The 22,916-nt window shown below is 38.1% G+C and overlaps 1 protein-coding gene across 2 annotated transcripts in view; it reads left to right on the forward strand.

Annotated features, from left to right (window-relative positions):
- LOC107679771 (protein Daple-like) overlaps nt 1–22,916 on the forward strand; it is a 66,484-nt gene that overhangs the window by 16,011 nt on the left and 27,557 nt on the right. For both annotated transcript variants that reach the window (XM_016475407.1, XM_016475406.1), the window contains exons 5-17: nt 8,601–8,670; nt 12,678–12,736; nt 14,281–14,364; nt 14,457–14,597; nt 14,709–14,896; nt 15,151–15,232; nt 15,348–15,506; nt 15,824–15,970; nt 16,795–16,939; nt 19,581–19,762; nt 19,853–19,990; nt 20,085–21,155; nt 22,239–22,366. In XM_016475407.1, coding sequence (XP_016330893.1) covers nt 8,601–8,670; nt 12,678–12,736; nt 14,281–14,364; nt 14,457–14,597; nt 14,709–14,896; nt 15,151–15,232; nt 15,348–15,506; nt 15,824–15,970; nt 16,795–16,939; nt 19,581–19,762; nt 19,853–19,990; nt 20,085–21,155; nt 22,239–22,366 — 2,594 coding nt within the window. The remainder of the gene's footprint in view (nt 1–8,600; nt 8,671–12,677; nt 12,737–14,280; nt 14,365–14,456; nt 14,598–14,708; nt 14,897–15,150; nt 15,233–15,347; nt 15,507–15,823; nt 15,971–16,794; nt 16,940–19,580; nt 19,763–19,852; nt 19,991–20,084; nt 21,156–22,238; nt 22,367–22,916) is intronic.

The following is a 22,916-nucleotide window of genomic DNA, read 5'->3' on the forward strand; positions in this document are numbered from 1 at the left end:
ATTTTACATGGCTTTCTAAACATGCGGCTCTTTTGTGCGAGACGTGAGTGCAACAGTAATAGATGTCCGTCTAGAAAATGCGTGAAATATGTGTTCTTTGTGAACGGCTTGGTTTCGGTTTTGATGTAAACAAGATCTTCTCCACATTGTTTTCTTTTTCCGCTATATTTTTAATGAATAACGCAGCAGCGCCGCATCTAGTGGATTCAACTGGATAGGTTAACAAAAACATTATAATGCAACGACACTTACATCATCATCACATCTCGTGCGCCGCTGATAAGGCTACCTCCTTAACGCACACCTAAAATTCGAATGCAACGTTTTTGCAACGACGAATATTCGAATATATTTTTTGACAGCCCTAGTCTGTACATAGTATTTTTGGAGCTTTTGAAAACATTGCATTCTGACCATACAAAGAGCTGTTTAGGTTCTAATGTTGCCTGCTGTGTTTGGACAGGGACTCTGTGGATTAGGCTTATTTTAAATCTGGCTAACAACATGTGAGTGTGTGTTCATGTACAAAACTGTGGTCAGCGTGTGGTTTACTCCACACTAGAGTGAATATAGAACACTGAGCCACTGAGTAGAGACAGAAATGGGGCCACAGTTTTGGTGAAATTGACCTTCACTTTCAATAACACAAACAGGCATAAATAGACATAGACACTTTCTATATGAGCATATTCACCACAGCCCTGGGTGAACATGTGGCATGACCTGGTCTGGTGAATTAGATATTGATCATTTGTGGGTTTCTCCATTGCATATTCAGTGAAGAACCCTCAGGCACAACTGCAATATGGGTCACTGTAACATAGAAGATCTCATCTGAAGAGGACCACCATGACCATTGATCAGCCCCTTTTTGGGAACAGAATAGCTTACTTGTGGCAATTATTACTAGCCTATGCGTTTGCCTCACTTTTCTCCAGTGTAAGATTAGAAAATGAAACTTTCACTTTTTCCCAGTTGCAAAGACACATTTACTGGAAACACATTTCTCAAAATGTTTAATACAAAACCATAACTTATCTGTGCAGACATATTTAAGTCATTTTAATAAACCATTACAATATTCACATACACTGAAAACGTAATGATGATTAATTTATTAAACATAATTAGTGAGTTTTAAAGTTTTTTTTAAGAACAGTTTCATGCATTTTAAGATACACTTTCAATACCAATAACACAAATTTGTAATAATATTTTCTGAATATACTGTGTTTGTAGTTATAATTGTACCTTTTTCAAAGATGTGATTTTTCACTGCATGATTATTGTGGCCAAAACAATTCACAATTGTGATATTATCACTACCTATAAAACCCTCTACGGACACCTTGGCAATTGAATCGCCATTGGCTAGTAATTTTTTTTGTTTACTCGCCAGACTGAAATACTATACTTATATACAGTGGTGTGAAAAAGTTTTTGCCCCCTTCCTGTTTTTTTAATTGTTTGCATATTTTTCACACTTAAAAGATTCAGATCATCAAACAAATTTTAATATTACACAAAGATAACCTGAGTAAATACAATCTGCAGATTGGCTAATATTAGACATCATTTAGTCGCCCAGAGTGAAGATTTAGTCGCATATGCGAGTGATTTACTCGCAATGTAGAGGGTTGCTATAGAAATGAAAAAAAAAAAGTTATCAGTCAAATATAACAGATTATTTACAGTATTATCACATGTATAAAAACAATATCAATTCTTTTTTTTTTTTAATTATCATGTTTATCGCTACCACTAGTTTTCATATAAAATAACACGCAAATAAAATGTAAAAATAAAACTCTCAATGTAAATTTCTTTTAATTAAAAAAATATGAAAGCCATTCTAAAGCACTCTACTGGGGTTCCTTAACACTAGAACCGCCACGGGGTAAATTTTACCCGTGGCTGTTTTTCAAATGTACATAACAGATTTAAAATAAAACATTCAAGCCTCCCAGTCATTGACTTTTACTAAAATTATGTAATTTACAATCCAATGTTGTTAAAAATGTAGATAAAACCAGATCAAAAAATGGGGCATTTATACCTATAAGAGCCAGCGGGTCAAATTTACCCACCTATATAATGCATGTATTTTCGCACTGTCATTTTCTTGCCGCTTATGTTTTAACATTGTACATTTCTAGGCAACACCTTTCATTTACTGATTTAGCGGTTATCAGCTTCATAAATAGTCAAAATGACAAAAAAAGGCGATTTATGGAAGGTAGGTATTAGAAACACTAAATGCCATGAGTGATGGAGAGTCTAATGGTAAGTTATGCGTCCTGGGTCAGCTCAGCATCTGACAGTGATCCAGATATCATATTTACATGTTTTATCCTAACGTTACTCTAATTGGTCAAACTTTGGTTTAATTATTACATTTTTGTCTTGCCATATCGTTTATTGTTCGCTACTGTGTTGCTATTCTAGTCTGGCCGTTTCCTGAAGAGAAAAAAATCAGATCTATATGATGTTATGAATAAAACCAAAGTTTAATGGTATTGTTCTCTTATTCAAATTATAAATGATATAACTAAACAAATTAATAAATATTTAGGTGAAGCTGTGCGCTTGAATTTGTCATCGCATCATCCTATGCAGTGTGGTGAATTATTATTGCTCATTATTGTCTATAGGCTATTTTAGTAATTTAAATAGCATGGGTTATCTTAATATATTGATTAATGACATTGTATTATAATATTACACCATCCAAATATTTAGGCTACTACCTTCTAATTTCCGTTGTCAGTGCAGGCTTTTTTTTTTTTTTAGCCTAGGCTACTGACCGTTATGGATTAGTGTAGCCTGCATTAAAAAGTCTTGAACATAAAACAACAGGATAAAAATATAGTTGATGACTAGACATAATCATTTCATGACTCTAGACACTTCTTTGTGAAGACAGTGGCATAATACAATTAAATAATGTGTTCTTTAGCCATATAAATACAGTTGTCATGTGCGTGGGTAAAATTTACCCGCTGGCGCTTTTAGGTATACTGTGACCTCTGGCAGTTCTAGTGTTAAACTGAGAGTAATAGCTTTGCAATTAATATTGAATGGTTGCACTGTTATGCTGCAAAATGCAGGATTTGTTCAGATTTTTTAAATAAATAAAAACAGATTTTCAATCTGAAAACAAGTTTATGGTTTAGTGAAATAAGCCTTCTGTGTAAGTTTGTTTATTGTCCAGTAGCAGGGACCGTCTCTAAGATTCTCCGGTTTCTCGTGTGAAGCACTCTTGTGTTTCCTCATTCCTGTATCTGTGCTGGCTGCAGTCTCAGAATGGAACACAATGGCACTGAATACTGTTACTCACTTCTATTCATCTGAGCTTGGCCTATTCTAGTCATGTTTGTATTGTGATAAACACGAACAGTCATTTTGCTCTGAATTTATACAATCGATCCAAATATTTACTTGAATTTCTAATCCAAAATAACATCCTCACAGTCTGAGACCATTTTGGTTTCTGATATTGTCTAATTCGGCAGACGAGAGTCTGTTAATGAAGCTTGATGTTCTTTGAGGCACTAAGCTTTGCTGCTCCACAGAAGTCAGTAGGAGAAGCGTGATTGGCAGTAGTGTGTCGATGCCAGAGCTCCATCACTGCTGTGCTATTGATTATTACTACTGGAGAGCAGTCCCTTTGCTGTCTCTCCCCCCACAGCCCTTTTCTCCCTCCATCCTTTCATCTCGGATGAAGAGCTCTCTTTATCTTTGTTTATTCATCAATACAGTCCCAGATTTCATGGGCCGAGTCCTTTAAGAATTGCACTAAACGTCAAATACTTTTGATAATTGCCCTAAAATACACACAACCGTTCAGAAGTTTTTTTTTCTTCCCATATGCTCAGCGAGCCAACTTTTATTTTAACAAAAAAAACAAGGGAAATTCTAATACTGTGATATTATTATTTAAATTAGGCCTGTTTTCTATGTTAATAAATCTCAATTTTCAGCATCATTACACCAGCCTTCAGTGTCACATGATCCTCCAGAAATCATTCTATTATGCTGATGCTTAAAAAACATGTCTCATCACAGAATATAATAGAATAGAGTATAATAGAATAGAAAGTTAAAAAGAGCAGCATTTATTTTAAATAGATTTTTTATAACCGTGTAAAAGTTTTGACTGCCATTTTTGATCAATTTAATGCATTTTTGCTGAATAAAATGATCAGTTTCTTAAAAAATCGTACTGACTCCAAACCTTTGTACAGTAGTGTACGCATAACGTAACTTAAAGGGATAGTTCACCCAAAAATTAAAATTGCCCCATGATTTACGTACCCTCAAGCCATCCTAGTTGTACGTATATGACTTTCTTCTTTCAGGCGAATACAATCGGAGTTACATTAAAAAATGTCCTGGCTCTTTCAGTCTTTATAATGCCAGTGAATGGGGGTTGAGATTTTGAAGCACTTAAAAATGCATCCATCCATCATAAAAGTACTCCACATGGCTCCTCGGGTTTATAAAGACCTTCTGAAGTGAGTCGATGCATTTGTGCAAGAAATTAAAACTTTATAAACCATAATCTCTAGCTAACTGTTGAATGCACGTTCATGAGAGAGTGGCATCCAGCGGATGACGTAAAACGTAGGCCTAGCCTATATTTATTTTTCTGTAAAATAACATGCACTGATGAAACATGGACAATAAGAGCAAGAACATTTATTAAGAAAGTAAATGAGGTTAATTTTGTTTTCATGTTGTTTAGACTGATTTGTGTCAAAAACATTCTGAATGCCAACTCGTGCTCCCAGTATATAGATAATGATCGCGTGTTGACCGCACTGGCCTGTAATGCTGAACCCAGCAGGGGTTGGGCAGATACCAGTGTGTACCTCAGTGAAAACAGCCCCAGAGCCAAAGATCTCCTGTCCTACTTTACCGTTCAGGCATTGTTCCACACAGCAACAGAGGAAATGACCTCAGGAAAGTTTCTATGAAACTTTCCAGCTATTCTGACCAGTTGCACAAAGACTTCATGAGACATATGCCAAACCACCATTTTTGTGGATGTTCCTGTGGCGTAATAAAGCATGAAGGTGCTGAGGTTATCTTTGTTGTCCTGATTTTACAGAGGAAAATGCCGCTTGAATACTGAGTGAGGTTTAGGAGGCCAGCAAAACCAACACTCCCATATTTCCATATTGTGAAATCAAAATTGGCTCTTTTTGCTTTGAGTTTCCTCCAATTTTTGTGTTCCATTCATAGCCATTTCAGCCTTTAGAGAGAATATGTGAGTCTTTTCACAAACGCCTAGTTGGCATTGTGATATGGATGATACATGCCCATCAATAATTTACTTCAGGCAGGTAGTTTTCAGTAATGATGCAATTGCAGGCCCAGGCTGGTGTTGTCTTGTTATTATCTGCTATGATGAAAAGTTATCTTTGTGGTGACATTACATTTCACACAACAGTTCTTCCCTGTTTTGTTGTGTGTATTTGCAGTAGTTTCTACAGTCGTAATGTATCTGAAATGGTGTAGGCACCTTAAGTTCCCTAAGCCCGTCTCTGTCAGACAAGAAGCGTTAGCTGATCCTTCATCGTTTTTTCCATCCTCAGCTGTTAGTTGAAACCAGATACTAACGCTGGCACGAAAGCCTCCTCGTCTTGCATATGACTCAAATCTAGTAATTAGCCTGCTTGAATTTAGCAGCGCAGAAATGATCAGGTTAACTGGCAATTAAAGAATGAGGTGTTTATGGAGAGAACGCTTAACGTGACACTACTGTACACACCCCATCGCGGTGCAGCTGTCGAATCAAACACCGTAAAGAGAATTTTTCCCCCTCTCAGGTTGAAACGTGCTCCTTTATTTAATTATACACACCAGACTGGCTGTCAGTCAGAAACACTTAGGTTTCTTCCCAGAGTGCTTTGCTTGTTCCAATGTGCATAGTTATCTCAAGTGGTCTTGCATCAGTGGTCATGAAAATACAGGAACGACAAGACTACTCAAGTGGATTTTAAGGTTTGTCTTGCATTTAGTGAAAAGAAATAAACATTGGGGTTTTTTTTTCATGTTGATATGCAAAGAGTAGGGTAGCTGATGTATAAATGCATTGCAATATAATAGACTTGGAATAGAGTGAATTTCTGAAGAGTAGTTCACCAAAAAGGAAAACTCTTACCCAAATATTACTACAAACCCGTATGACTTTATTTCTTTTGTATACATTAAAAAGAGAAGTTTAGCAGAATGTTGATGCTGCTCATTTCCAAACAATGTTAGTCTATGGTGTCCATGGCTCTTGAACTCTTTAAAGGACAAAGCAAATTTCAAACTGTAAAAATAGTCCATATGTCTACAGGTGCATCACTTTTACTGTTGTTCAGTGTATTTCCACAGGCAAAATTCATTTAAATCCTTTTCAAGTTGATTTGATAATCAGGAATTTGTTCTGGAGTTTCATGTGAGGGCAATAGATTTCCATATGAAGATTTTGCACTGGGTAAAAGGTGGTCTTGAACAGAAAGTTGCTTGGTTTGAAAGTGATTTCTGTGTGACAATATACCAAAAAAAAATTTTTTTGCCCACAAAATTTTGCCGAATGTAGATGACGGAACATCTCACCAAAATTTCGACCTATGACCACACCTTGGTACAATATTGTTTTTTGTTCAACATTGGATTTTTTTTTAATATTTTAGCATTATTTGATGTTGGATATATTTATTGTCCAGTATTTTATATTTAATTGTATATGCTCAGGTCCATATTTTTAGTGTTTTTTTAGACTACCTTTGCCATCACCTATCATCTAAATCTCAAAAAGTTAATAGTTCATATTAATATTGATATAATATTGACATATTAACACTAATAATTTAATATTGCCAATGACAGTAACATTTAAATAACTGATCATATTTTTTTATTTATTTAAACAACAAACTTTTACAGAATTTTTATATTGTTCAGTTATCATGTATAAAAATAATGAATAATTTATATTGGCAAAATTTTATATGAGTGCACTGATTATTCAAAGTCTTCTGAATTTAAGTCATTATTCTCTGAAAATCCCTCCATCGTAGTTTACAAATACCATTTCTGCTTGCATACATTTAAATGAAGCATGAAGATGGTTTGTACCTATTATGATGTCCATAATATCAGAAGATATATGTTCTCATGTCATGTATCTCATAACAATTCAAAGAGTTTGTCTGCCAATTAACCTGTTTATCACTAGAAAACATTAAAATTGATGTATTGAAAGTCCTTTGGCTGCAGCACTCTACATACTTATGGACAAAGTAGAACATAAAAGAGAATTTTGGGTTTGGTACTTCTGAAGTATTCTCAGTGTTTGTGAATGAGCATGTGTGAGAAGACAGCAGTAAAGAAAGGAATGCTCGCAGGCCTCTGTTTTGACAAAGGCAGTGTGGTCTGGGTCTGGCCTCAGCTGGGCTGGCTCTATTATACTGGATGAGGGTCGCGTCTCCATTGGTCTCTGCACACAAAGACCTCCCCTGGGAGTCACTCCTCTGAGAAGGAGATGGAGTTGTCAGCAGGGGGTCCGGGATTGATGATGTCAAATGGGATAGCACACTTTCTCATTAGCTGTGTAGCCATGCGTTTGGGTGAGAGTGTTTGTGTCCATTTGCTTACAGCATTGCTTCGGTTTGTTGAAGCTAGGGATGTGCAGAACTACATATTTTGAAGATTGAATAGCTAGTCGGCTGCCTGTCTAATCAGGCTGGTTTACGCAAGATTTTTTTCGTTCAAAAACAGCCAGAAGAACCACGATGGAATGGAAAGAAAAAAATGGACTCTACATGTGTTTTTAAAACTTGGACTATTTTTAGTCATTATGGAATAGTAGGAAAATGTATGTATGTAATATACAAGTAATGTAATGTGTAAAATAATATGTAATGTTTTATGTGAAAAAAAAAGCTTATATACATATATGGATTCCCCTCATGATCTGTGGGAAAGCTTTCAGAAATTATTCTGAAAAATAGGCTAGTTTCTTGTCAGTTGCACAGAAACAATAAATCAGGTATGTAATTCTGTCAGTGATTTCAGTGCTCTTATCTAAGTGTGTTTTGGAATGAAGGGTTTGGTCAATTGGACCTGTTTGGTCTTGTCCTTTGTGTACTTTGCCGAGCTTAGTTACCCTGGAGCCATTGTGCCTGAAGTCAAGTCCATTTGTACATGGGCATACATGCAGTCCTACATATCTAGACATTTATGCCCTCAATTCTGGATGGCACTTTTTTCCTTATGATTTTTTTTTTTTTTTAATATTGCCTAGCTCATATTTTGCCCGTATACTAGAATTTGATGTTCCCCACCCAAGACATGCCTTGTCTGGGACTGCTGATGTTTTCCATTTCCAGTTTGATTTCCTGCCTGTCTGTTTGTAAGTAGGAGTTTCCTGTTCCCACGTTACCAGCAACCCTGTTTTATGTCCTCACCCCAAATATTGACACCCGTCCATCTCCCGGGCTGGCTGCCATCTTGAACCTGTTGTCTTTTTACATAGGTCAAATGTTTAGGGTGCCATCACAGTGGTCTACCTGTTTACAGTGAGCATGTTTTCTGTTTTCTCTCAGGAGCATCTTCAGCAGCTCATCCTCATGAACCTGCCCAATGTGCTGGCCATCGCCAAGGACCCATTATCAGGTATTGCTCATATACTGTAAATAAGCCACTAGATCATTCTACAAAACTATCTAGTGGAATACATGTTAGGATACATGTACTGTATACCTTCATAAAGCTAACAGGGTTGATGGTATTATAGTTTAATTGGAAATTAGGCATATAAGATAAAAAAATATGTAAAAGGTTCTTTTTAGAAAAATAATTTAATGCTGGTGCTTCTACAAAATCAAGTTTTCAATTCTTAACTAACAAAATCATGGTAACAGGGTTGGCATTTTAAGATTATTCCCTTAAAAAACCTAACAAGACATAATAAAGGGATACTTTAATGCCTTGAAGTATTTGCTTGTTGAAAAGGTGATGATATTTGCCTTTATGACAAAAATGTTTTTTATTTATTAAATAGTTCACTGCTTTAAAAGGGGGAAATATGATAGTAACAGGGTTGATTCATAACCTGGAGACAGAATGTCATAAGAAAATAAAGAATTTTACTTTCATATAATTTGTTTTCATCAAAATGTGCAAGAGGAAATTGGAAAAAAAGAAGTGGAAAGATAAAAAAATTTTTTCGAGAATGTTTATATTAATGTATAATAAAAGTTAGCATCAGCTATTCATTGCTTCTTATCATTGCTCATTTTTTGAGTATATGACGAAAACACATTCTGTAGAATCACCCTACTTTCAGCATACTTTAATTTTCTTTCTATTTGTATCAGTTGCTGTATCTTCACTATAGTCACTATAAATCACCTACTACCACGTTTAACTGTGCCCCAAAGCAAAACGTACGCCCTGCTGAACAAACCTCCTCATTCATCACCTCACACACACACACTCCAGCCTTCATAAACACCCTCTCACCTTCTGATACGGGGTGTACGGACAGGGTTCAGGGAAGGAAATGCGTGTTGTGGACCTTGTAATGGCAGGAGGAAGCTTTTTGGGACCAAGCCCAGGCCTGAGCGCTGACTTTGGATCCTGCTGTTGACAGTAGAGAACAGCTATGTCGGAAATCATGTCTGGAGCTATCATCAATTATATAGTTTCTTGAGTCATTATACAACAAATTTGACTGTGTAGAATGCTGGAATGCTTGCTTTCAGAATCAAGTAATAAAATATGTAAAATTAAAGATATAAAATGAAATGAGATGTAGAAAAAATGCTGAATTTAACACTACATTTGAAAATGTTGTTAGCTGATAAATTTCAGAATGGCCGAATGTTAGTTGTTTAGATATCACTACTTGTTTAAAATGTGACGGAGTTATACTAAACTTCTATTTGTACTGTAAGGTTTGTACTTAAATTGCTTTCATATTAGGTGACCCTGACACCTGATCACTTCTGCACGTCTACTCCAAAATCCACATGGTACAGTAGAAAACAAGTCTTTGTTATATTGCGGTGTGACTCTGATCTGCAGGTTGACATTTATAAATGTGCATAGACAAGATTTTCTTCTCTGCTCGTGGTTGATGCGTTAGAATGTTTTTGCATATACAAAAATAACCCTTATCATAGCTACGGTGTCTTTTTCTGCTTGTGATAGGTTATCAAAACAGTTTGAGATTCCGTGTTTCTCCTGGGTGCTGTATTCGTTTATGTCAGCACATATTTGTTCAATAGGCTACTTGTGACCACATTCTGGTCATGAAATGCTAGGAAGTAATGTTGTCAGGAAAAACTGGCTGTATTATGAATATATGTGACCCTGGACCACAAAACCAGTCTTAAGTGTCAAATTTTCGAAATTGAGATTTATACGTCATCTGAAATCTGAACAAATAAGCTTTCCATTGATGTATGGTTTGTTAGGATAGGACAATATTTGGCCGAGATACAACTATTTGAAAATCTGGAGTCTGAGGGTGCAAAAAACTCTAAATATTGAGAAAATCGCCTTTAAAGTTGTCCAGATGAAGTTCTTAGCAATGCATATTACTAATCAAAAATTAAGTTTTTATATATTTATGGTAGGAAATTTACAAAATATCTTCGTGGAACATGATCTTTACTTAATATTCTAATGATTTTTGGCATAAACGAAAATTCGATAATTTTGACACATACAATGTATTTTTGGCTATTGCTACAAATATACCCCAGCGACTTAAGACTGGTTTTGTGGACCAGGGTCACATATTTCCACTTCACAGATGTCAGTAAGGCTTTACATGTTTCAGGATGGGTTTTGTGTGTTCTGGTGTATGTGTTTCTTATCTTGTGCCCCCTGTGCAACGTTACATACTCTTGTATGTTTGTGTTTTACATTAAGCTTCACTTGTAATTAGGGCTGCACGATATATCGTTTCAGCATCGATATCGCGATGTGCGCATCCGCGATAGTCACATCGCACGATGTGCGATGTTTAGTATAGGCTACTGATCATTATATTTATACTGATTGTTTTCTTTGCACACTCACATGCACGGTGTCTACACCGGACGCGACAGCTGTACAGAGATACCCATTTTAAATACATTTAGTAGCGGAGATACTGCAAGCGATTTTCAGTGCTGGAAATCCATTTATCCTTTGTTGAAACTTCCGCGTCATTGTGGAGAGCGTAGGTCATGGTTTCTTAGCAATGGCAGACGCCACGAAAGTGCAAGCTCCCGAGCACTTTGGAAAGAAGGAGAAAGCGGCGCAACTGGCGTTTTCCCACGCGTTTTTAGGCGCGATATGTGAACGGCCCCAAAGTCTCTCTACACTGGATGCGACTGTTGCCAATCATTTGAACTTTGTGTCAGTACGTCATAAAGAGAACGCGGCATCAGTTTACTGTCGGGGATTTGTCGTGCCGCGCCTCCTCTGCTGTGTGTGTAAAGGGGGTACGCTGTAGGGTGGGGAGGCTTTGAGCAACAAACGATCGCTATGGCGACGGCACCCCCACACCCAATCCATTCTCTCCAGAGTATTTATTAGTCTAAGACTGCCAGACGTAAACAAACTCACCAACACACAGACACAAGCTTCAAAAAAGTAATTAAAAATAACTTTATCTCAAAGGGTTTGTAATTGTGAAAGAGTTGGTGTGCTTTGTAATGAATAATGAAGAATACACTGACTGCATGTGCATGTTTGTTTAATTTAATGGTTGAAGAAAGAAGAGAATATCTTTCTTACATCCTCTCTTCAAGGTGTATGGCTCAGGTAAAATTGAATATTTTGTTAATATTCAAACTGCTAGAGCGATATTTAAACAGTGATGGCATTGACCCTTTAGCTGTGAGGTTTGACTGAAAAAAAGACTTATTTTATACAATTCTCTTATACCATGGTAAACATAGTTTCCTCCAAAATTCCTCAAAAAAAAAATAAGATTATTGTTACAACTGTAAAATTATCATTAAGCATTAAGGGTTGGATTGATGCCCACATTTTGAGTACCAGTCACTGGTATCTCAGTTTCAATAATAAACCAATCAGTGTTGTTTTAGTATTGTTTATATACTATCATAATATTTATTAATATTTTAATTTAGCTTTTATTTTTATATTTTGTGTTCTCATTAAGTTTTAAACTTTTTGTAATTTTGGTATTGGCCTTTGTCATTTTTATTAGTTTTTGTTTTTTAAATATTTATATTTTGTTTCAATTTTTATTTCAGCTTTAGTTTTAGTAATTTTAGTACTTAAACCTTTATTATAAAATATAAATTTAAATATTTTAGTTGCCCAGACAACATTTGTAATTTTCATTTAAGTTTAAGTCAATTTTAGATTTAAAAAAAAAAAAATTGTATTTGCATTATTCCCATTAACATGAACAGTTGTATTTTTAGCTAACAATACCATCACTGAAATCAATATGTAAACAGGGTTGTCATTTAGGAATGTGGGACCATAACAGATTATTTAATAAATAAAAAAATCACTGTCTGTCTTAGCTAGTGGTGTCTGCTAAAGTTTTTGTATCAGCTTCCTCTTTTTTTAGCTAAAATTAATGTTTATTTCTTTCATTTATAGTATCATACTTTCAGTTCTTGTGATTTCTAACCATTTCATTCCCTCAGGTAAAAGCATGGAGGAGGTGAAGAGACTGCTGTTGCTGATACTGGGCTGTGCTGTTCAGGTAAACTGATTGAACTAGCAGAGATCCCCAACCCACATTTTAACACCAGTGCAGGAAATCATATCCATGCCTGGGCATGCCTCTGCTTTTCCAGAGAAAAATGAACACACACTCATTATGCTACAAAATAAAGCATTCATCCAGATATGTCTCACACATATGAAGTCAGCACAGATTATTGGGTTAGATTTGCTAAGATGTTTTTTATGTCTCCTCCTTTTCCCGAGGATTGTTCCTCACGTGTCTGTTCTGCACAGGCCTATTTCTTTTACACTTTTAGCCCCATCTCTAGCTGTGTTTTCCTGTTCTGTGAATGGATAATAAACAGCCTTAAACTTCACAGCGTAACATTTGCCTGTTGATTTGCTTTCTGTTGAGAGTCTCTTTGAGCTGGTCTAATCCTGCACCATAACTTCCTCTCACAGTATTCCAGTCACGAGGCACACAACTCTTCACAAGTCTTTATCCCGTTTGAAAGTATCTCCGGCATTCTTTTATTCAAAGAGGGGCTCAATCTCTGACTTAATTCCCACTCTTTCATCTGTACCAGCAGTTTATTTGACTAATCACCATTAAGGCATACTAATGAATTCATGGGCAATGTTGATTTCATAAAAACACAAAATAGTTATTTCTTTATGTGATATGGATTGTACAACATATGTGGTAGTCTTAAACTGTAACTCTGCTTATTTTTCCTCCTCCTCTTCCCTTTCCTTTTACAATTAATCTCTGCCTTTCCTCTTCCCTTACAATTTCCCATTTCCTCTCCCCCTTCTTTTTTGTTCTTTCACCTTTTCCTTTCCCATCCTTTCCTTTTATCTTTCTTTTCCTCATCTTCATCCTCCTTCCCTTTCCGGTTCCTTCCTCTTCCCTTTTTCATTTCCCCTGTGTATTCTCCTCCCATTTCCTTTCCCTTTCCTTTTCTTATCTCTTTCTCTTCCCTTTCAATTTTCCTTCCTCTTCCTGTTTGCTTTTTTGTTCCTTCAACTTTTCCTTTTTCCATACTTTCCCTTCCCCTTCTTTCTCCTCTTTCCCTTCTTTCTTAATCCTCCCTTTTCAATTCTTTCATCATCCTTTTCTTGTTCTTTCCCCTTCCTCTTCCTCTCTGCTTTCCCCTTTTCCATTCTTTCCCTTTCTCCTTATTCCCTTCTTTCTTCATCCTCCCTTTTCAATGCTTTCCTCTTCCTTTTCCGGTTCCTTCCTCTTCCTCTTAGCTTTTCTGTTCCTTCAACTTTCCCTTTTTCCATACTTTCCCTTCCTCTTCTTTTTCCTCTTTCCCTTTCCCTTCTTTCTTCCTCCTCCCATTCAATTATTTCCTCTTCCTTTTCCCGTGCCTTCCCCTTCCTCTTCTCTTTTCCATACCTTCCTCTTCCTTTTGTGGTTCTTTCCCCATCCTCTTCCCACTCTCATCCCTTCACTTCTCCATCCTGTTTCTCATCCTCTTCCCCTTTCTTTTTCCCTTTTCTATCCTCTCCTCATCCCTTTCCCCTTCTCTTTCCATCCCTTCCACTTTCCCTCACTCTCTTTATTTCTCCCAACAGTGTGATCGTAAAGAAGAAATGATTGAGAAGATCAAGCTGCTTGACATTGAAACACAAGCCGCCATCGTGACGCACATTCAAGAAGTGAGCTTCCCTGATTTCAGCGAATAACTTCTTAAGTATATCATATATATATAGAACTCATATTTGAGGTGCAAAATCCCTCATGATTGCAGGTAACTCACAACCAGGAGAATGTTCTGGATCTGCAGTGGATGGAAGTCGGGGAGATTCCTGCTGAGCAGTTGGACCCTCTGTCTCAGACCATGGCCTTTCACCTACGCAAACTCGTAGACGAGCGAGATGAGTCTGCTGAGGTTTGTCGATCAGCAACAGCAATCATCTATTTGTTAGGAAGTAGTACTAAACTTCCTCAAGCCATTGATCATCACTGATTGGATGCTGACAGGTCTGTTTTGTGTCATTAGCTGATCATAGAGCTGACCCAGGAGAGGGACTATCTTCAGTCCCAGCAGCCTTCCAGTCTCTTGGGCTTTCCCAGCCCTGAGCACACATCTCTATCCCCCGTCACCCTACTGTCTAAAGAAGATCGACAGCATTTAGCTGTGGAGCTGGCTGACGCAAAGGCCAAACTCCGGCGCTCCCGCCAAGAGTTGTAAGTGTGTTCTCTACAGTAACTACTTTTTGTTTTACCTTGTTTTTATTCAGGTTTCAAACTTCATTGGGACGGCTACCTTCACTGACAGCCTCAGCGCTGTCAAAATAAAATTCCCACTTCTGACTCTTATTGACTGAAAAAAAAACACTTATCAGCTGACGTGATCATTTAAAAAAATCCAAAATATTCGCTGATATATTGGTCGTCCACTAGTGCAGCCTATCAGTGTTGTAAGTCTTTGCTCTCTACAGGGAGGAGAAGACCGAGCAGTTGATTGATGCTAAGAACGAGATTGAGCGCCTGGATGCAGAGATGCAGAAACTCAAGCAGGAGGTATCACATCAAGACTCTGTTTTCTTACATTCACACTTCACATGGTTGACTCAAACCGGGAAACACTTTACTGAGCTTCAGAAAGCTATCATCTGTTGTGTTTGTGTGTGAGTAGAACATGCAGTTGCTGGCAGAGGCACGTTCAGTGCGGGCGTACCGTGATGAGGTGGATGCTCTGAGGGAACGTGCTGGAAAAGTGGATCGCCTGGAAACCGAACTGTCTCGCTTCAAAGAGAAGCTAAATGATGTCCATTTCTACAAGACACGCATTGAGGTAACCACTCACCAACCTATATTACATTTCCATTTTAATGACTTCAGCATTGTACAAAAACAGAGCCGGACATCTTTGACATTACCTGGAAAAAAATCAGAAGGGTTGGTTTCTTTATGAGGTGACTGATGCATGCTGAGGGCTCCTGCTGCTTTTATTTCTCAGATATAAAGCCTCAAGTGTCCGCTGAGGCCCTGAGCTGTCACTGACAGCCCCCTGACTCTCTCAGTCTGCTGTCGTCATCCTCTCTATCCCTTTTGATCTTTTCTTTTTGTCCATCTCTTCATTTTTCTCTCTCGTCTCTCTTTTGTGCACAGGAGCTAAGAGAGGACAATATGACCCTGCTGGAGACAAAGTCAATGCTGGAGGAGCAGCTTGCTGGGGCCAGGGGGCGCTGTGACAAACTACACGAACTAGAGAAAGAGAACCTCCAGCTGCGCTCCAAATTGCATGATATGGAAATTGTAAGTGTTAAGGGAAATTATTTTGGAGGTGCGTATATGCATCTGTGTTGAGAAAGTTAATCTTTATGCACCTTACAATTTAAATTGGTTTTGATTAGGGCTGCACGATTAATCGCATGCGATATTTAACGCGCATCTTGTCAGTAAAGACGGTTCTGTAATCAGCGGTAAATCTCCATCACCTGCGTGCTTTCACATTGAGCAGCATTAACTACACAGAGCCGTTGTTCACTGACGAGTTGCGCGAAACCACGTTCATATTCACGGGATTTTTTGCGCAGCTCATCAGTGAACAACGGCTCTGTGTAGTTAATGCTGCTCAATGTGAAAGCACGCAGGTGATGGAGATTTACCGCTGATTACAGAACCGGCTTTCTGACAAGATGCGCGTTAAATATCGCATGCGATTTATCGTGCAGCCCTAGTTTTGATTCACAATGTGATTACGAAACAATCCTTGATACATCTTATTGTTTTGTAATGTAGGGGCATTAAAACATACTGTAGACCTAGTTGATTCATTTCCAACGTATGTGGTATGTAGCTTTGATACTTGATACTTTAGGGTTCTTTGGAATTGACCACAGGAATGCCATTGTTCCGTCAACTGTGGGTGGAAACATGCATTATGTAATGTCATATTGGTGACTTATTTTAGTTTGTTTAAAAAAAAGCCTGTTCACATTGACTTCCAACCTTACCAAACTTTTTCAAAAAATTGTTTTGAAGCTGAATCATTTGAGAAAACATCACATTGAATCTCTGAATGAGTACTCTTTTCCAGCACTAAGTATATAATTTTTCCTGTTTTGTATGTGGTTTAGGACAGGGACAGTGATAAGAGACGTCTAGAGGAGTTGCTAGAGGAGAACATGTTGCTGGAGATCTCTCAGAAACAAAGCATGAATGAGTCAGCTCACCTTGGCTGGGAACTGGAGCAATTGGCCAAGAACAATGAGGTCAATGAGGGTGAGTCCAACACAGCGCTTTCAGACAGAAGCTCAGTTTAAAACCTTCTGAGACAGTCTCTTTACTCTTGAACTTAGAATTTGTGTTTTTAATGCTAACCCAACACAGACTGGTTTAGAAAACACAGCATAAAGAGTGAAATTTGGGTCATGTGCTGATGGCCTATTTTCGGTTTGTTGCTTGTTTAAAGGTGCTGTATGTAAGTTTTTGACTCTACTAAAGCATAAAAATACCATAATATGTTTGCAGATATTTAAGAAACATGCTAAGTTGACATACTTGTTTATCTGAAAAACAATGCTACAGTCAGTTATTCTCCTTTGAAAATGTGCGTTCCGGGACAGAATGTCGGTCTCTGTTTTGGTTTGTGAAACCCACCCACTGCCAGTTTACCCAATTGTATTTCGGCACCCCGGATTGCCAGTTGGCAGAAAACACAGCGTATTTCATTTCATTCATCGTCAAGTGCGCTCGTTCTTGTTGGTGTCGTCAATCTGGTAACCTGTGTGTGCGTCAAGTCTGAGGAGGAGGGGTCGGGTGAAAAAAACCCTCTCCAATATTTTGAAATTGGACTGAAATACCTAGTTCAGCCACTCGGTGTCAATCCTACATACAGCACCTTTAAGAACCCATCCCAATGCAAATATATTACCAACAGAGAATCTTGCCGTTTTGTTCATGCAAAGTGAACAAATGCTCAGTTGCTTGCTTTTGAACGTGAAGTTTCTAAAAACATTAAGCAGGCACAAATGGGAGATTTTTGTAGTTGATTAGCAAGTCAATGTTGACTTGAAAAAACTGGTTCCTGAAATATCTCTACCCTCAGGCTGTTTGTAAGCCGTTAGGTGTGTATACGTATTGTTTAGATGGTAATGCACAGGTGACTCAGCACCTGCCTGCTGGATGTTTGCCACTCAGACTGTTCAAATCTCAAATGAATATGAATACTAACTACACAAATACAATACAATATATGCAAAATACAGTAGTCAACATTTGAAGTGGATCAAAACCTTTCATCAAAGTTGTCCTAAAACCTAAAACCAAAATGCGTTCTTGTCTTAGGACAACTTTGATTAACTTTTTTGATCCACTTCAAATGTTGTCTACTATATTTAAAGGGGACATCGGATGCCCATTTTCCACAAGATGGTATGATTCTTTAGGGTCTTCATGAAAACTCTATAACATAACATACTTTGGTTAAAATGTCTGTGGTAGTGTAAAACAACACCCGTTTTACCTTGTCAAAAACTGCTCTGTTCACAGCGACCCGTTTCGGTGCATGTCCCTTTAAATGATAATGAGCTTCTGCTCACCCCGCCCTTCTCTCCCATTCTTGCATTAAAGTCACCATTCTTATTCATGCAGTTACAACTGGTAAAAAGTTTTAAAATACATTTGTAAATGACTTATTAGTCACTAACAATCACCTTTATAAACCCTTTACAAAGGCAACCTTAATGTAGTGTAGTGGATGCGACAAAGCAACCGTTGCAAATCATTTGAACTTTGTGTCAGTACGTCATGAATAGAATGAGGCAGCAGTTTACTGTCGGGGATTTGTCAGTCGCGCCGCATCCAGTGTAGACAGCGTCACTGATTATAATGAGTTCTACAGTATTTTGTTGCACTGCGCCACTCGCATCCGGTGTAGACACGGTGTGAGACTGTTAATTTTAGCCGTGTTTGTCATGGAACTTGCTAACTAGCACATTATTAGGAAAGGCGATTTGCAAATATTCATAAATAAAAACGTATACTTCTGGTGGTGAAGCTGGATCATGAACAGTTGGTACCGATCCATCTTGCAGGAACAACTTTTTAGCAAATCCTGCTTTGTACTGACCCTCATTTACAAAGCAGTCTGGTGTAAAATGAATTGCACAAACATAAACACATTTAGGAAGATCGGGAAAGCATTCCCTTCAAAAACAAAAGTAATCCACTGCGTCTTCAGCTGCTCAGATGTCGGGAGTAAATTGCGACTGCTATATTCATTAGTACATCAACAACAGAACACCTCAATCGTTTAGGAGACATTCTTGTCTACATCTGCTCCAGCATCAAAACAATGGTGGACTGTTTACAGCTCACTCAGGGCGTGTCTATACTAAAATGGCAGTGTCCGTCAACAGTCATGGGAGGGGCCTGGGCAAACTGACGTCACTTTACCCTGAATCTGTGAACCGCTTGCTCTGAAAAAGTGCTTATGATTTGTGGAGATTTAAAAAAAAAAAAAAAGCACTGTGTGGATTTTTATCATTATACGGTAGTTGTGTACACACACTACCAAGACACATTTAAGTTTTAAGAAACAATATAAAGATTATAGTTGATAAATATTTATAGTTAAATATATAGTTGATAATATAAATGACCTGTTTTTGAGATCCGAAGAGTACAAAAGGTTTGCTAATGGCTAATTTAATACCTTTACAGGGGGGTAACAACAAGGGATTTAACATCTAACTTAATATACCATTATTTATTTATTATCAGTTATAATAAATTATTGGTAGATCTTGGAGCTGGTGCACTTTTAGTAAAAAGGGCACAATCTTTGGTTGATGCCCCTCATCTAGTCTGGTCAATATGTAATAAAGAGCTACATTGTTTTTTTGGTCATCCACTACTACAGCCCGAAAGTCATTTGTGTTTGAGCTGAACGAGACTGCATCCAGCCGACTGTTGAAGCTGGAGAAGGAGAACCAATGTCTTCAGAGCACCATCCAGGAGTTGAGAGAGGCCTCCATTACCATGGAAGAAGGTCACCTGCACGCACTGGAACTGGAAAGAGAGAATCAGAGCCACAGCAAGAAGGTACATCAAATTTCTGCATTTCCTTTAAATGTTAACTGAGAGCCAGAATAGTGAATGCTTATGAGATCTCTTCTGTGTTGTGTGTTTTAGTTGGAGCGTCTGCAGTCCCAGTTGGAACAGGAGAAACAGACAACTCAGGACATGGAGAACCTTGGAGAGGAGCTGCTAAAAGACAAACAAAGACTGGAAAAAACTCTAGAGACAATCCAGGCAGATAAAGACAGACAGGTGAACATTTAAAGAAAGAAAGCCCATGATGATCAGAGCATTATATGAATTATTCATTCATAAATGTTGTTTATTTGTATGTGTGGCCTATTAGATCTCAGAGTTGGAGCAGGAGAAAGAGCACCTGACCCAGGCCATGAACTCCCTCAGGAAACGTGCTCAGGTGAACAGCGAGGCGCGTGTGAGGGAGGTGGAGACAGAAAACCGTGTTCTCCACCAGACCATCTCTGAAACTGGCAGTAAACTGGCTCGTCTGGAGGCTGAGAAACGACAGGCGACTAAAGAGCTTGACTCTCTCCGTGAACGAGGAGAGCACTGTGAGGAGTTGGAAAGGGAGGTAACACGTCTGGAGCGAGTCCGAGAACAGCTACAGAGGCAAGCTGCCTCCTTAAAGATTGGCAGTGAACGCGCCGAGGCCCTGGAGTGTGAGAACGCTACTCTGGAACAAGACAATCGGCGGCTGAAGAAGCTGGCTGACGCGGCGCAGAATACCAGCCTGCGCTTGACTGTTCTGGAGAAGGATCACCAGCAACTTGAGGAGGAGAACCTGGAGCAGCGACGTGCCTTGGAGACCCTGCGGACAGCTGCCGCTCGCCTGGCTCAACTACAGCAGGAACATGCCGAACTAGAGCGGGAACACGAGGAGATGTGCCGCACGCTGGAGGAGCTCCGCTCCCAGACCAAGAGAAGCGAAAGACTAGAGAAAAACTACAGCAGTCTGAGCCAGGAAAACCAACGGCTCCAGCAGACCCTGGACAACAGCGCCACCAAGATTCAGGGTCTAGAGGGCGAGCTGAAGCAGAATGAGGCAGAGATGAAAGATCTGCGGCGAGAGTTGGAGGGGTTGAGGCAGATGGTGTCATGGGCGGAAGCAGTGGAGAAAGAGAAGAGAGGAATGGAGCAGGAATTGGGCCAGGTGGAGAAGGAGAAGAAGCAGCTGGAGAAGGAGACACGTAGGTTGAGGCAGCAGTTGGAGGTGAAGGAGACAGCGCTGGAAGAGAACTGCCTCAGGCTGGCTAGCATGGAGAAAGAAAGCACGGCTCTCAATAAAGAGTTGGGCCGCCTTAAAGAGGCTGCAGGGAGACTTAAAGAGCTGGAGAGAGAAAACAAAGACCTGCAAAAACAGGCCACCATTGATAAGAAGACTCTGGCCACACTAAGAGAGGTATGACACATTTAGAATGAGTCAATCACATATAAGATAGTCCATAAGGAAAAAAGGAATCTTGGTCACATTTTATTTTAAGGTCCAATTCTCACCATTAACAAACCATTAACTGCAACTTCTGCCTCAATAAACTCCTAATTTGCTGCTTATTAATAGTTAGTAAGATAGTTGTTAAGTTCAGGTATTGGGTAGGATTAGGGATGTAGAATATGGTCATGCAGAATAGGTGCTGTATAAGTGCTAATAAACAGCCAATATGTTAATAATAGGCATGCTAATAAGCAACTAGTTAATAGTGAGAATTGGTCCCTATACTAAAATGTTACCAAAATCTTTCAAAAATGTTATTTGAAGTGTACCAAGTTCTCTTTGTATTCATATGGTTTTGAAAAAAAAATTACTATTTTCAAGAAAAGTTTAAATTAAATGACTTTAAAATGTCAAGTGGTGTAACCATCAAGTAAAAATGAATCATCATTATTATAAAATATAAAAAAAAAATATATATTTGTATTTAAAAGTAGGGCTGTCAAATTGATTAATCACGATTAATCACCATCCAAAATAAAAGTTTGTTTTTACGTTATACATGTGTGTGCTGTGTAGATATAGTTTATATACATATAAATATACACAGCACACACACATATTATGTAAACACAAACTTTTTGGATGCAATTAATCACGATTAATCTATTTGACAGCCCTAAGAATTAATATCATAAATGTTGTTATTTGAAGAGTTTCATCACACATTTTACAATCTGAACTAACCTTGCCTTTTCATAAAAAGGTCAGATTATCTGATATATTAAAGTCACAATGTATCATTAATGACAGATCATTTCTTCCGTATTATGTTGTAAATCAGAGTGAAACAGATTATCAATGTGGTGTTGATTGGATGGAGGCAGATCTGAATGCAAGCTTGCAGTTGATTTTAAAATAGGGGGCAGGATTTAGGTAGACTAAACGATTGGAGAAGTCTGTCATTTGTCACCAAAGACCAATTATGTCTATTTACTGGAAGATCAAATGATGACATTTTGATTAAACATTTGGTCATATTTTGTTGAGCAGGAGCTGGTGAACGAGAAACTGAGGGTGCAGCAGCAGTGTAATGAACTGGAGAAGCTGAGCCACGAGCTGGAGAAGATCGGCTTGAACCGAGAGAAACTCCTACAGGAAGAACACAGCTGTGAAGACAAGTGAGTGAGATTTGTTATTAAGAAAATGATTAGTCATATCTTTTATCAGGTTTAGAGTTCATTGCTAGTCTGTAAGTACAAAGTGTTATAAGATCCTATAAAGTGTCTTGTTTGTTTTATGTGAACGCTGCCCTTTGAAAGGTGTAGCAGGTGAGGTGTTGTTAAAGATGTAGATGTATTTGTTTCTGTCTCAAATACATTACACCATCTCCACTTGTCTCCACTCTATCTGTTTTCCTCTTGCGGAAAGTGTTGGGATTAACATGTCATGAGTAACATTAGGATTATTTTTTGTAAGTGAGGATAAAGTAACACATTACATTTTGAATGTACACTAAACAAAAAGTGAGAAAGTGTAATGTAAAACTAACACACTACCTCCTATGTACTAAATTAGTTTTATTAGGAGCGTTATGCAATAATGTAAGAATTTTGAAAAGTAGAGTTTCCCCAACGCTGTTCATTGCCTTATAATCGGAGTCAAAGTGCATGCTATCTTTACTATTGTGTGTTGCCGTGTTCTAAGCTCTTTACATTATTGTGGTGAGAA

The sequence above is a fragment of the Sinocyclocheilus anshuiensis genome, unplaced genomic scaffold (genome assembly GCF_001515605.1).
Source record: "Sinocyclocheilus anshuiensis isolate Anshui unplaced genomic scaffold, SAMN03320099.WGS_v1.1 scaffold676, whole genome shotgun sequence".
Taxonomy (NCBI): Eukaryota; Metazoa; Chordata; class Actinopteri; order Cypriniformes; family Cyprinidae; genus Sinocyclocheilus; species Sinocyclocheilus anshuiensis.